This window comes from Piliocolobus tephrosceles, chromosome 8 (genome assembly GCF_002776525.5).
Source record: "Piliocolobus tephrosceles isolate RC106 chromosome 8, ASM277652v3, whole genome shotgun sequence".
In the NCBI taxonomy this organism is placed as follows: domain Eukaryota; kingdom Metazoa; phylum Chordata; class Mammalia; order Primates; family Cercopithecidae; genus Piliocolobus; species Piliocolobus tephrosceles.
This window is the reverse complement of record NC_045441.1, coordinates 21,252,156-21,267,394: the sequence shown is the minus strand read 5'-3', so window position 1 is coordinate 21,267,394 and position 15,239 is coordinate 21,252,156. Positions and strand designations below refer to the sequence as shown.

At 39.0% G+C, this 15,239-nt stretch overlaps 1 protein-coding gene across 4 annotated transcripts in view; it reads left to right on the top strand.

Moving 5' to 3' along the window:
* The window catches only part of PLEKHA8 (pleckstrin homology domain containing A8), a 99,503-nt gene that overhangs the window by 29,517 nt on the left and 54,747 nt on the right, over positions 1-15,239 (top strand). For all 4 annotated transcript variants that reach the window (XM_023188365.1, XM_023188367.2, XM_023188364.1 and 1 more), the window contains exons 7-12: positions 1,975-2,132; positions 3,960-4,116; positions 4,506-4,591; positions 10,080-10,138; positions 11,099-11,229; positions 11,869-11,939. In XM_023188365.1, the coding sequence (XP_023044133.1) occupies positions 1,975-2,132; positions 3,960-4,116; positions 4,506-4,591; positions 10,080-10,138; positions 11,099-11,229; positions 11,869-11,939 (662 nt within the window). The remainder of the gene's footprint in view (positions 1-1,974; positions 2,133-3,959; positions 4,117-4,505; positions 4,592-10,079; positions 10,139-11,098; positions 11,230-11,868; positions 11,940-15,239) is intronic.

Below are 15,239 nucleotides of genomic sequence, written 5' to 3'. Positions count from 1 at the left end.
AAACTTCTCTTGTAGAGGAAACTTCTCTCTGAGCTTTGTTTTAAGTGTACTTTTATCTAGAAATGATAGTAGTGCTATTTTGTTGTGTTTAAAAATAAAAATCTTAGGTAGTGTTGCAGGTTGAAAAATAACCTACTATCAAAATCTAAACTATTTCTATTCCCCTAAATGCTCCTTCAATTTTTAAGGTGATTTAACCCATGAAAGTGGGTTAAATTACTGTAGCCTCAACATCCCGGGCCCAAGCAGTCCCACCTCAGCCTCCCAAGTAGCTGGGACTACAGGTGCATGCCACCATGCCTGGCTAATTTTTGTATTTTTTTGTAGAGACACGGTTTCACCATGTTGCCCAGGCTGGTCTTGAACCCCTGAGCTCAAGCGATCCACCCGCCTTGGTCTCCCCAAGTGTTGGTATTACAGGCCTGAGCCACTGTGCCCGGCCTCAAATTATTTAATAGTTCGTCTCTTTAGATCCTATTGCTTACTTCTTTATTACAAGGATTGTTCCCAATTTAGTTATTTCCAGTTTTCTCCTATTCTAAATATTCTTACTAGGAGCATATTTGTAGGATTTTTGTTGTTGTTGAGGTCTTTGCCTCTATATGCGCCTACATTTTTAATTACTAGGTTGAAATACAGTATTTTTTTTTTTTTTTTTTAAGAAAATAGCAAATACTTTTCCTGGAGTTACTATGTAGCTTGGACCCCTCCTCCTTATTTTTATTAGAAGAAAATATTTTAGGCTAGGTATAATCACCTAATTATAATAATAAGGTATTATGATTGTTCCTTTAACTGATAGAATTAGCTGTTCTACATGCATGTTAATTGGCTTTTTCTGTTACCCTAATGTGCTGACATTTCCCTCTGGATGTGTTGTGATCGTCCTGGGTTTTTTCTCTCAGACATGCTTTATAAGGATACTCTCCCTGGCCGGGCATGGTGGCTCATGCCTATAATTCCAGCGCTTTGGGAGGCCGAGGCAGGTGGATCACCTGAGGTCAGGCGTTCAAGATCAGCCTGGCCAACCTGGTGAAACCCTGTCTCTACTAAAAATACAAAAAATTAACTGGGCGTGGTGGCGGGCGCCTGTAATCCCAGCTACTCAGGAGGCTGAGGCAGGAGAATCACTTGAACCCAGAAGCCGGAGGTTGCAGTGAGCCAAGATCACACCATTGCACTCCAGCCTGGGCGACAGAGCGAGACTCCGTCTCAAAATAAAATAAAATAAAATAAGATAAGATAAGATAAGATAAGATAAAATAAAATAAAGTTACTGGCCGGGCAAACACAGAGAAATGGCCAGTGGTGTAGAGAGAGAGAAGAAGACCCCCAGGGAGAAGTTGAGGAAAGTAAAGTGTACAAAGTGGCACCTGGAGAAAGCTGATTGAAAACCAAAGAGCTGTCAATGACTATTTCCTGATGCTGCTGGGGAGCAGGAAGATTGGGACTGCTGAGGGTGCTGAGAAAGCCATTAACGGCTCTTTGATTTCTAAATTGCAGCCTTGAGGCTGGACTGCTCCCATCACAGGCCTTGGAGGCAGAAGACTGGGAGGTTTGGGTTGATTTAACACTTCTTTCAGTGGATGTTGAAAGGATCACCTTTACCTGGGCAGTCAATTTATGACCAGGCTTGGCAGATGGCTCATGCCTGTAATCCCAGCACTTTAGAAAGCTGAGGTGGGAGGATTGCCTGAGGCCAGGTGGTCAAGACCAGTCTGGGCAACATAGTGACACCTCATCTCTACAAAAAATTAGAAATTAACTGGGCATGGTAGCAGGCACCTGTAGTCCGAGCTACTCAGGGTGGAGTGCTCAAGTAGGAGGATTGATTGAGCCCAGTAGATTGAGGCTGCAGTGACCCGTGATTGTGCCACTGTACTATAGCCTGGGTGACAGAGCGGAGACCTGTTTCAAAAAAAAAAAGACCAAGTAACGACTTTCTGGCTTTTTTTCCTTTTAAAAAATTTGCAGGCAAATGGAGTTGAGTACTTGTGAAAATGGATCTTTAAATATGGAAATAAATGGTGAGGAAGAAATCCTAATGAAAAATAAGAATTCCTTATCTTTGAAATCTGCAGAGATAGACTGCAGCATATCAAGTGAGGAAAATACAGATGATAATATAACAGGTAAAAACAAAAGTAAAGTCTGAAACAAACCAATTTTAGATGATAGAAAATTTGGGAATTTGATGTATATCCATGATGGGGATTAACCTCAAGACCATGTAGTGGTGTCTCCTAAGGAGGATATTGGCTGGGTAAGATAGGTCATATGACTGAACAACATTCTTTCATCCAATCTGACCCTGACCTGGTGTTGAGAAGGCAGAGTGAAGAGGAAGATTCCTGCTCAGTGTTCTTGGCTGTGTTCATGGGCTGCAGTGAGCAGAAGGCCTTCAACCCTGTATCTTAAAAGTCCTTTGAACTTAGATTATGATGTTAGACTTAACAGTGTGTAAAATTACTGCAGTTCAGTTTTTCATCCTCCCGGTTTCTGTTGGGCCTGAGGATGTCAGAATTCACCAGTCACCATGAGGTTTCTACCCAGTCTTCTCTGTGTTTATCAAGCCAAAGTTCCACATTTCAGGTAATAGGTCTGTAGTTCAAATATGCTAATCCCTTGGCACTAACTGCTGAAATCTACTTCAGATCAAAGACAACTATATTAGAGCTTTTAATTATGTTATAAGTACTTAATAATTCGAAAATGAAATTAAAATTTCCTCCTCATCTACTTTGAAATAAGAGACCTTGTTTTTTCCTGATGAATTGGGGAGCAGTGTGAGAGTTGAGGGAAGGAGCTGTTTTCTCTTAGCTGTTAATCTGAGAGAGACAATCCACACATCATTGGAGTCTTATCTCTTGGGTAAATAATAAAGACAGGAGAAAATGTCTGTCCAAACAGTGCAGTCATTTATTTGCTCTGATAATTTTGCTTCTAGGAATTGTTCTTCAGTGAATAGTTAGATTTAAGGAGAATGACATATTGACAGGGATGTTCTTTGTGGCATTACAGTCATTATTTGCAGTAGTTAAATTTTATTGAGTCACCATGACCACTGAATTAGCAAATAGTAAACTGTTGCTCCTGGGGGAAATACAGGGTTAGGTTCTTGCAAGCCTCTGGTCACAAAATTTTTGTCTACCAATCAATACATAGCCTTGTTTTATGTGTGTTTTCGTTTAAAGACACTTTAATATGTATTGTTGATTCATTAACATTGAACTCACAGCAAACAGCACTATTACTCATGCTTGAATGAAGCTTAGATATCTAACACACATCTTTTTTCCCTAAGGCACATCACAGCCTTTTTGTGGGTAGGAACACTAGATGGTACTATTCTTGGGAGCCCTTTTAAACAGCAAAAGCAACAAAATGCACAAACATGCATAAAATGTGGCACTAAGGAAGGACATGTGTCCGTCCTATGAGAGCTGAAACAAGAAGGCAGAACATCACATTGCTCTACCTCAGCTAGGAATATGTGTGTCCGGCAACAAAGTTTTCACCACTCTGCACGTGTCCACAAATGACTGCAAAAGCACGGCGTGTATTGATTTTGGGGTTACAAAATAAATTTTAGCAAGTAGACAAATTCACAAATAAGTATAGAATGTGCTAATAATGAGTAGTGATTGTATTTATAATTGTAAAATTTTGGAAGCTACCTAAGTGCCCCTCATGCGTGTGATACAGTATAACATGATCATTAAAATCTTGTTTTTGAAGGGTTGAATGATGATACATTGTTTAGTGAAAGCAAGCAGGATTCAAATCTACACATACTTCAAGTTTTTTGTTTGTGTCTGTAGATGTATGTGTATGTGAACAATGTTTCATGAATTTTTATTTCTATGTATTTTTCTGTGTTTTAGAAATTTTCAACAATGAATATGTATTTTTATAATAAATATATAATAGGTTAGTAATAGATATTTTCTACTTTGCAGTCCAAGGTGAAATAATGAAGGAAGATGGAATGGAAAACCTGAAAAATCATGACAATAACTTGACTCAGTCTGGATCAGACTCAAGTTGCTCTCCAGAATGCCTCTGGGAGGAAGGCAAAGAAGTTATCCCAACGTTCTTTAGTACCATGAACACAAGGTATTCTAGACTCTCTAATATCACTGATGCTTGGATACTAGCTTCTATTCTGGAAAATCAGTCATGGTGTTCCTTTCAGGTGATGGCATGTTCTAGGAGAATAGAGAATGTGGTATACCAAGTACCTGCTTTACTGTTTGCTCTTTCTTACCAATGAATAAGAAGGAACTGATTGTGAAGTGTGCTCTGTGAACAAATGTTAGCTTGCTTTGGTGGATTATCTTTGGAAAATTATTTTATGAGACCCTATTAGAAAAACAGTCATTGGGGCATATCAAGTCAAATGAGTTGCCCTACAGAGAGGCAGCTGTTTCTATGAATTACCTCTGAACTGCAGAGTGCTGATACTGTATTTTCAATCTTTTCTCCTCCGTATCACCAAATTGTAGCTTTAGTGACATTGAACTTCTGGAAGACAGTGGCATTCCCACAGAAGCATTCTTGGCATCATGTTATGCTGTGGTTCCAGTCTTAGGTAAGATTCCTGCAGTTGCCTTACATTCATTCATCTCTAGAATCTGCCTCACTGTAGTTATTTTGCAGGAGAAATACCCCGAACTGTGTGTACAATGAGATGACCCGTCTTAGCTATTTGTTCATATCACCAGACACATACAGTTAAAACTTTGTGACCTTAAGCATTATTGCATATTCCCATTTCATTTCTAATTATGATTAAATATTGACCTCAGAATAGTGCAATTTAAAAAGAGGATCTTTCTAGAAACCATACATAAAAGTAAAAAAACTATTTGAGGAATAGGCCTTCAAATATATTGGCACTGTGAAAAAATGTATTTTACCAGTTAAAACTTTTTTGTTTTTGAGACAGGGTCTTGCTTTGTTGCCCAGGCTGGAGTGCAGTGGCATGATCTCTGTTCACTGCAAACCTCACCTCCCAGGCTCAAGCAGTCCTCCCACCTCAGCCTCCTTGGTAGCTGGACTATATGCGCATGCCCAGCTAATTTTTGTATTTTTTTGTAGAGATGGGTTTCATCATGTTACCCATACTGGTCTGGAATACCTGGGCTGAAGTGATCCTTGCCTCCTAAAATGTGAGCCACCATACTTGCCCAAAACATATTTTCTTTCTTTCTTTCTTTTTTTTTTTTTTGAGACGAAATCTGGCTCTGCCGCCCAGGCTAGAGTGCGGTGGCGGGATCTCCGTTCACGGCAAGCTCCACCCCACCAGGTTCACGCCATTCTCCTGCCTCAGCCTCCGGAGTAGCTGGGACTACAGGCGCCTCTCACCACACCCGGCTACTTTTTTTGTATTTTTAGTGGAGACAGGGTTTCACTGTGTCTGCTGGGATGGTCTCCATCTCCAGACCTCCTGATCCGCCTGCCTCGGCCTCCCAAAGTGCTGGGATTACAGGCCTGAGCCAGTGCGCCTGGCCTCCAAAACATATTTTCAAAGATTTTTAAAGATATATTCCCTCTCTCTCTCTCTCTCTCTCTCTCTCTATATATATATATGTAAAACATATATATCACATGTATATCACATGTATCACACATACATATCTCACACATATATCTCACACATATATCTCACATATATATATGTAAATAAATAAAATGTATGTTATGGCTGGGCGCAGTGGCTCATGCCTGTAATCCCAGCAGTTTGGGAGGCTGAGGCAGGCAGATCACCTGAGATGAGGAGTTTGAGACCAGCCTGGTAAAACCCCGTCTTTACTAAAAATACAAAAATTAGTTGGGCATGGTGGCGCATGCCTGTAATCCCAGTTATTCAGGAGGCTGAGGCAGGAAAATCACTTGAACCCGGGAGACAGAGGTTGCAGTGAGTCGAGATTGCACCACTGCGCTCCAGCCTGGACGACAGACAACCTGTCTCAAAAAAAAAAAATGTATATGTATATATGTTTTGTATATATATATATATATATATGTTATATTTATATTTTTAATATATCTGAAAATTTATATGTAACATTTAAATTATATGTAATTTATATATATGACAAATATATCATTTTATATATTATATATAGTGTTTATATATATAAAGTTTATTTATGTCAAATTCACTTTTACTTGTATAAAGTCAGTAATACCAAGAATGGCTAATGTGTTGAAATTTGCTTTATGACCCATTTAACTATACATCTTCTGTAAAAATTGAGGTATAACTTGTGTAGGACTTAACTGTTATGATTCAGTGAATTTTGACAAATGCATCTACCTCTGTAATCCATATCCTTATCAAGAAATAGTATGTTTTCATCACCCTGGAATGTTCCCTGTGTCACTCAGTCTAAAATAACCATTTTATTGATTTCTGTCACCATAGGTTAGTTCTGCCTATTCTGAAACTTGATATAACTGGAATATTATACTCTTTTGCCTCTGGCTTTTCTCCTACAGTATGTTTTTGAGATTCATCCTTGTTGTATCAGCAGTTCATTCCTTTTTATTGCTAAGTAGTATTCCATTAAATGAATATACCACAATTATTTATTCACTCTCTTATTGATGGACTTTGGGTGGTTTGTAGTTTGGGACTCTTTTTTTTTTTTTTCTTGAGATAGTCTTGCTCTATCACCTAAGCTGGCGTGCAGTGGCACTATCTCGGCTCACTGCAGCCTCCACCTCCCGGGTTCAAGTGATTCTCCTGCCCCAGCCTCCCGAGTAGCTGAGATTACAGGCCTGTGCCACCATGCCCAGCTAATTTTTTTTGTATTTTTAGTAGAGACAAGGTTTCACCATATTGGCCAGGCTGGTCTCAAACTCCTGACTTCATGTGATCCACCCACCTTGGCCTCCCAAAGTGCTGGGATTACAGGAGTGAGCCACTACTCTTGGCCAATTTGGGACTATTATAAATGAAATTGCTCTAAACATTTTTGTGCCTATGGGCCTATGCTTTCATTTCTCTGGAGTAAATACCTAGGACTGGAATTGCTGGTTCATAGTTTAATTTTATAATAAACTGCCAGACAGTTATAATGGTTGCACAGTTGTTCATAGTGTATGAATATTCTAGTTGTTTCACGTCTTCACCAGCATTTGGTGGTGTCAGTATTTTGTTTTTGGCCATTCCTGCATGTTTTAGTGATATTTCATTGTGGCTTTAATTTGCATTTCCATGATGACTAATGATATTGAGCACTTCTATTGGCCATTGCTATCTCTTCCATTGTGAAATGTCTGTTCAAATCTTTCACCCATTTTTAAAAGTCAGTTGTTTTTATTACTGAGTTGGGAGAGTTCTTTATATATTCTTAATTAAAATTCCACTGTAGACATGTGAGTATTTTCCCCCAGACTATGGTTTGCCTCTTCCTTTTCTTAATGATGCCTTTTCAGAAGTTTTAAATTTTGGTGAAGTCCAGTTTCTTCTTTTATACTTAGTGCTTTTAGTGTCTTAAGAAATCTTTACCTATCCCAAAGGTCATGAGGATCTTCTGTTTTCTTCTAGACTCTTCTAACTTTTACATTTGTGCCTATGAACCACTGGAATTATTTTTTGTGTGTGGTGTGAGGTAGGGAGTTGAGGCTCATTTTTTTTTTTCCCCTTGTGGTATCTGGTTGCTCAAGAACCATGGGTCAAAATATGTTTTCCCTTTTACATTGCTTTGGCAACTCTGTCAAAAATCAATTGAACTTACAATGCTTATAATGTGGGACTGTTTCTGGACTCTCTCTTCTGTTCCAGTGATCTTATGGTGTCTTAATTATTATAAGGCTTGAAATCAGATAATGTAAGTCTCTCAGTTTTTTCTTTTTCAAGGTTGTTTTGGAAATTCTAGGCCTTTTGATAAATTTTAGCTGTTCAATTCCCCTTTAAAAGTCTTTTAGGATTTTGATTAAGATTATATTGTATCTGGAAACCAATTAGGGGAAAACTGGCTTCTTAAACAACATTGAAGGCAGGGCTTACTGGCTCATAACTGTAATCCCAGCACTTTGGGAGGCCAAGGCAGGAGGATCACTTGAGACCAGGAGTTTGATCCTGGCCTAGGCAACAAAGTGAGACCCTGTCCCTATAAAAAAATTAGCCATGTGTGGTGGCGCAAGCCTATAGTCCCAGCTACTTGGGAGGCTGATGCAGGAGAATCACCTGAGCCTGGGATATCAAGGCTGCAGTGAGCCGTGATTGCACCCTGTACTCCATCCTAGGTGACAGAGCAAGACCCTGTCTCAAAAACAAAAACACTGATAATCTTCCAATCCATGAGGATGCTATATCTGTTTACTTAAGTCATTTTAATTTTCTCTCAAGAACGTTCTATATAGTTTTTAGTGTATAGCTATCATATATCTTTTGTTAGGAATAAATTTTAGAATTTTTTGTTTATTCTGTTGTAAAAAGTGTTTTATTTCATTTTCCAATTATTAATAGCATGTACACACAAATTGTGTTTATATGCTGAGTTGTTTTTATAATCATGAATGAGTTAACTTTATAAAATGCTTTTTCTTTATTTGCTGAAGTCATTTTTTTTTCCTGTAATTTGTTAATGTAGTGAATTACATTGGATGAATTTCATTCATTATCTTGATATTTGTTTCTATCATCTTGCTACTTATTTTCTGCTTTTCTCTATATGTTCTTTGTTCCCTTTTTAAAAACTCCTTTCCTGATTTCTCACTAGTTAATCAATTTTTTTTTTTAGTATTCTGTTTTATTTCCTCTTTTGGCCCCTTAGCTACCTATCTTTGTCCCTGCCTTTCTTTTAGATCAATCAAGTTTTTTGTTGTTGTTGTTTTGTTTTGTTTTTTAGAGTTCCACTATCTTTTCTCTTTTGGCTTTTTAGCTATACCTGTTTGTTTTATTTTTTAGTCATTGTTCTTGCCCAACAGAAATATTCAAACCACATATGTAATTTTAAGTTTTCTAGTAGGCACATTATCATAGTAAACAAAAATTAATTTTAATTATGTATTTTAAAACCTAGAATATCTAAAATATCTCAACATGTAATAAATATAAAAGAATCATTGGGCCGGGCGTGGCAGCTCACGCCTGTAATCCCAGCACTTTGGGAGGCCAAGGCAAGTGGATCACAAAGTCAGGAGATCGAGACCATCTTGGCCCATGTGGTGACACATGCCTGTAATCCCAGCTACCTGGGAAGTTGAGGCAGGAGAATCGCTTGAACCAAGGAGTTGGAGGTTGCAGTGAGCCGAAATCACGCCACTGCACTCTAGCCTGGTGACAGAGACAGTCTCCGTCTCAAAAAAAAAAAAAAAAAAAGAATAATTAACAAGTTTGGACATGGTGGCTCACGCCTGTAATCCCAGCTCTTTGGGAGGCTGAGGTGGGCAGATCACTTAACATTAGGAGTTCAAGACCAGCCTGGCCAACACGGTGAAGCCTGTCTCTACTAAAAATACAAAAATTAGCTGAGCGTGGTGGTGGGCATCTATAATCTCAGCTACTCGGGAGGCTGAGGCAGGAGAGTCGCTCGAACCCGGAAGGTGGAGGTTGCTGTGAGCTGAGATCACGCTGCTCCACTCCAGCCTGGGGACACAGTGAGAGACTCCATGTCAAAAAAAACAAACAAAAAAACCAAAAGAATCATTAATGAGATAATTTGCAATCTCTTTTTCATACTTAGTCTTCCAAATTTGGTATGTATTTTACCTCCAGTACATTTTGGTTAGTACTAGCCACACTGCAAGTACTAGCTAGCCACATATCTAGTGGCTACCATATTGGACAGTGCAGCCCTAAGGATTACTATATGAATCCTAAACTTACAAGATTGTCTTCATCTCACCTGTCACGTAGGGCCTCATTATAACTCACCTTGGAGGAGTGTAATAGAAAAAGATGATAATAGTATCCTGGAAGCTTTTGAAGGTTATGTTTAGATAATGGTTTGGAAGCAAAAATTAAAGTTGTTGAGGATCTGCTAAATTTATTATTTCTTTATTGTAAAAATATTGCCACTTAAAATTGTTTTTTCAGAAATGTTTTTGATCTTTTCTTCTAGACAAACTTGGCCCTACAGTGTTTGCTCCTGTTAAGATGGATCTTGTTGGAAATATTAAGGTGAGCATACTGGTTTGTCTCTGTGGAAACTTTTAAATAAAGGAAAATGTTGTCAACATTTTTGTGCTTGGCAAGAATAAATCAAAAAGTAGAAAATGTATCACTGTTCTTTAAGAGAGCAAGCATCTTTCTTCTCACATTGTGAATGCTCAGTAAGGGAATTACTAAGCCTTTATTATATGCTAGAGTTAAGCTTTATGGGGAGTAGAAGATTCATTTTTAAAGTGAAACCAGGACTGCCTTTTTATGTGCACCGTGTGGATCAGTAGGGTTTCACTCTAATGTCCACACTGATTCTGTGCTTTTTTAGGTTGAAATGATGACAAATTATATTTTTCTAAAAGCTAGGTTATATAGTGAAAATAGCTGTCAGTGGTCTGGGACTCAAAAGGCCCATTTCCAGTGGTAGTTGTGGAACCATCAACAACTCACCAAATTTCTCTGTGCCTCTTTCTTCCAGGTAAAATAAGGGATAGGTCCCCTTTTAAATGTAGATTAAATGTTACCTTCTTGAGGATACAGTACCTAATAAAAATCTGTGTTTTTTGTCATTGGAGACTAGTCTTTGAGGAAGCACTATTAGGAAGTCCTGTAGATATACCTTTCTTTATTGTATTTAGGTGGAATAGTTGCAAGTAGTCTCATTAGAACAAATGATTGTTGAGTTTTATACTCAGAGTGAAAAGTGTCTGCCAAAGACAGCCATGAGAGAGGTTCTGAGGCAGAAAAAAGAACTTAAAGAACAAAACTTTAAACCCTGAGACTATTTAATTCCAGTTTAAGCTACATAGAATTCTCCAAAAAAAAATATTATCATGAAAATATAAGGAAGAAGGTAATAGAAGCTTAATTTATTTTCTTAGAGGCCTGCTTGCCAAACTTACAAGTCTCAATACTATACTGAGTTGCTTGATAACTTCGGCATTTTAAACTTAGGTTGTTTCCCTGCTTTCCCTCCAGAAAGTAAATCAGAAATACATAACCAACAAAGAAGAGTTTACCACTCTCCAGAAGATAGTGCTGCACGAAGTGGAGGCGGATGTAGCCCAGGTTAGGAACTCGGCGACTGAAGCCCTCTTGTGGCTGAAGAGGTGAGGCAGTTGGGGTGGGACTGCTAGCAGTTAAAATCTAGCTCAAAAAAAATTACCAGCAAAAAAAATTGTTACACAAAGGAGACTGCTTCTGAGTGAAGGATCTAGTTGAATTGTGTAGCCTTTTCTAGAAGGCCTAACGAATAATACCATTTTTTTTGCCTCCCTTTTGATGGTGATAAATATTGTTAATAAGTATATAAGATAGGAATCTTAAAGGCATTAAAGTCAACTGGCTTCTCTTTAAATCAATAGCTCTCCAACTTCAGTGGCATCAGAATCATCTGGAGGACTTGTTAAAAACACTAGACTCAGAACCAGTTTCTGATTGAGTAACTCGGATGGGGCCCCAGAATTTGCATTTCTAGCAAATTCCCAGGTAATGCTAAAGCCACTAGTCCTGGGACACATTTTGAAAACCACTTCTTTAGGTATATCAGATGAGATGAAAGACGGGCTGCAGACCAAGCTAAAGGGAAGTGGAGGGAAGAGGTTCAGGAAGGAATGCCATATGAATTGACCTATTCACTGCTGTGCCTGACATGTTACTGAAATGGAAGCTGATGTCTGCCGTTTCTTTATACTCATTCAACATAAGGGAACTTTGAAAGTAATATTTCTTCCTTTATTTTGTTTTAGAGGTCTCAAATTTTTGAAGGGATTTTTGACAGAAGTGAAAAATGGGGAAAAGGATATCCAGACAGCCCTGAGTAAGTGTTCTTTACGTTTTGTCAGATGAATCAATAGAATGTGGAATGGAGACCCCTAGAGGAGGATACAGGATATAGGGGATATTTCTGCTTTTCAGGATTTGATTTTGTTTCTTTTCTTATTTCATTATTATTCATTGCTTCCTATATGCTTTGTTTTAAAAGTACCTATGAGACAATGACCTGGTAATCTAGATGTAACTCACTAAAAATCAGTATATTTTAAAGAAGTGCTGAATAAATGGAAAGCCATCTCTTAAATATAATAGGAAGACCTAATATTATCAAGAAGTTAGTTTTCCTAAATCTTCAGATATATTATAGTCCTTGAAAATCATACATATCCAAAGAAAAGCTTGAAGTCCTTAACAGCGGATTGGCGTGGGGGAATCCCAGGGATATGTCCTGGAGTAGGATTAAAGGTTTTCATCATCCTGTACTCCTCAAATATATAATGCTCTGTGCGTCCCAGTTTCTAGTCGTAGAGCCAAAATGGGATGAAGGGCTTGGTCAAAGGAGATCATCTTATATCTCCAGCACCTTAAGGTAGTGACTTAATAAACATTGGACAGGTAGGTGGATGGATGGATGTGTGGATAGAGCCATTTATCAGACCAGTTTTGGAAAATGTTGAGATTTGGAAGCATCCTTACAGTGCTTCCAATGGAGTGGCTGAACTCTCACCGTTGATCTGTAGGAAATTCTTCTAGCATGGGCCGTGAGGCATGTGTGGAGAAAAAAATGAACTGTGACAGAAACTAATTAGATGCTTCTGGTTTGAGAGGGAGCTAGCTAGTGTTCTCTGTGGCTTTTTTTCAGTGTCACAGTTGGGTTCTACCTCCTTCTGTTAGTCCTCTCTCTGGGCCATGAGTCCTCAAGAATTCTGCTCTCACATGATTTCCTGAGTCTGGCCCATCTAGCAACTGCTGATCTGCCATAAAAATGAGAGCTGACATTTTGATAGCACTTTGTGAAGAATTTAGACTTCATAAACTTAATCCTCATTTCTATCCATTTTTACAGGTTAGGAAACTGTAAGATTAAAATATTGCTTAAGACCAACATAGGGTCTGAAGCAAAGTGGCTTTGAGGCCCCTGCTTTCAATGTCCACATTTCTCCTACAGAGGGTCTTCTCCACCATCCCTGGGCCACCTGCATTTTTACATTCCCCATATATCCCTGAATTTCAGAATGATCTCAGTTATATTCTCCCCTCTGTGTCCTGATTTCAAGTACTAAACGTATATTTAGCATGTCTACTCAGGCCCCCTAGCCAGTATCTGTCAAGCTTTATGGCTTGTGGAGTGATTAGGATCAGGAGCTCTGGAGTGGCTCTCTGGATTCTGCCACTCATTAGTGCTCTGCCCTTAGGCGAGTTATTTAACATCTCTGATCCTCACTTTCCTCATCTATAAAATGGGAATGGTGATATTATTTCCCTAATAAGTTGGTTGTAAATATTAAGTAGGTGCATGTGCATGTGAAAAAAATTACAGAAGTATTTGGTACACAAAACAGTATGGCTGGGCGCGGTGGCTTATGCCTGTAATCCTACTACTTTGGAAGCCTGAGGCAGGAGGGAGGATCACTTGAGTTCAGGAGTTTGAGACCAGCCTGGGCAACATGGCAAAACTCCATCTCTCCAAAAATAATACAGAAATTAACTGAGTATGGTGTTGCATGCCTGTAGTCCCAACTACTTAGGGGACTGAGGTGGGAACATTGCTTGAGCCCAGGAGGTCAAGGCTGCAGTGAATTGTGGTCGTGCCACTGTACTCCAGTCTGGGCGATCAAGTGAGACCAGACCCTGTCTAAAAAAAAAAAAAAAACAATGCTCAGTTGTCAAGATTAGCATCTATTGTTGTGATAATGATGTTTTGTCATCATTATCATAATCATGATACATGAAGTTAATAACCTGCCAGAAAATAAGACTTACTTGTCCCAAATCAGTAATGGAAAGTTTACAAAGCTTAGGTGCCAAGCCAGAAACTTCTCTTCAAACTAACTTATTAGTATGGAATTTTCATGCCAGCAGAAAGACTTCTCCACCTGTTGGAAATGCAGAAGATACAGGGTTCAGCACTGTGTGCCCAGTGGACTCCGCATGTCTCATGCTGCTATTACTTTGTTAGGGCTGTGTATGGAAGGGGAGTAGGACGATGTTGATCCCATTTAGCCCACTGCAGGAGCTGGGGTGGAACAGAACCCATCTGCTTATGGGCTTTGACCCCCCGCTAGAGATAGAAAGGAAACTGAGGATACACCATTTCTGTCCAGTCCCAACCCCGATTCTGCCCACTTTTCTCTCTCCTTTTCTCCTCAAGGTTTCTCATCAAACCTTGTACTTGATTTGGAGACTGGGCCCAGGGGATGTGTTGACTTTGTGAAGAAAGAGGAGACTTTGAAGGGCAAATGCTGCTTTGTGACTGCAATAATCACAGCCAGTCTCAGCTTTTTCTTCCCTCTCTTCTCCTTTGGCAAAATTTTTGATGGAAAAGAGAAGGGAGGCTGTAAATTTGACATTTTCATCCTGATGTTCAGGCTTATTTCAAAGAAGGTGTTTATGATTTAAATCCTATCTTTGATTGTGGAAATCCCTAGATTCTTGCTGCTGCTCAGTGTGAGGAGATAAAGTTCCACTATTAAACCCACCCTTCCTCCAAAGTTCCCCTATTAAACCCACCCTCCCTCCCCCACAGACACAGACACAACAAGCTCTGTGTAAATGGTTTTTTGAGAAATGTTTACACAATAGTTATTCAGAACCTGTAGGTTCCTTGATGCATATTTCTTCTGGGATAATGGTTCCTTTTTCTCATTTTGAAGTCCCAGCCTTTATAAGTAGAACTGATACCTTGTTTGAAATGAGGGAGGGTGAATAAGTAGGTAAAAGCGAGTGTGTGCAATTTATATGCCATTTATAGGCAAGTTTATTGGCTTTTTTAAATTCTAAAGTTGAATTTAAAAACAGCTATCACTTATAATAGAGCACCCAGTGTAACTACTACACTAAGTTCTTGATAAATATTTTATTTAATCTTCCAAACACTCTCCAGTGAATAAACTGAGGTTTAAAGAGGATAAATACTTTCCCTAGGGTCTCAAAATCTCCATCAGTGGTTCTCAAGCTGGTCCAAGGTCAGCAGCATCTTTATCACCTAAAAACTCATTAGAAATGCAGACCATCCAGTTCCACCCCAGACCTGCTGAATCAGACAGTCTGATGCTGGGGCCTGGCAGTCCATGTTTTAACAAGTCATTCGGGTGATTCTAATCAATGCTAAAGTTTGAGACCT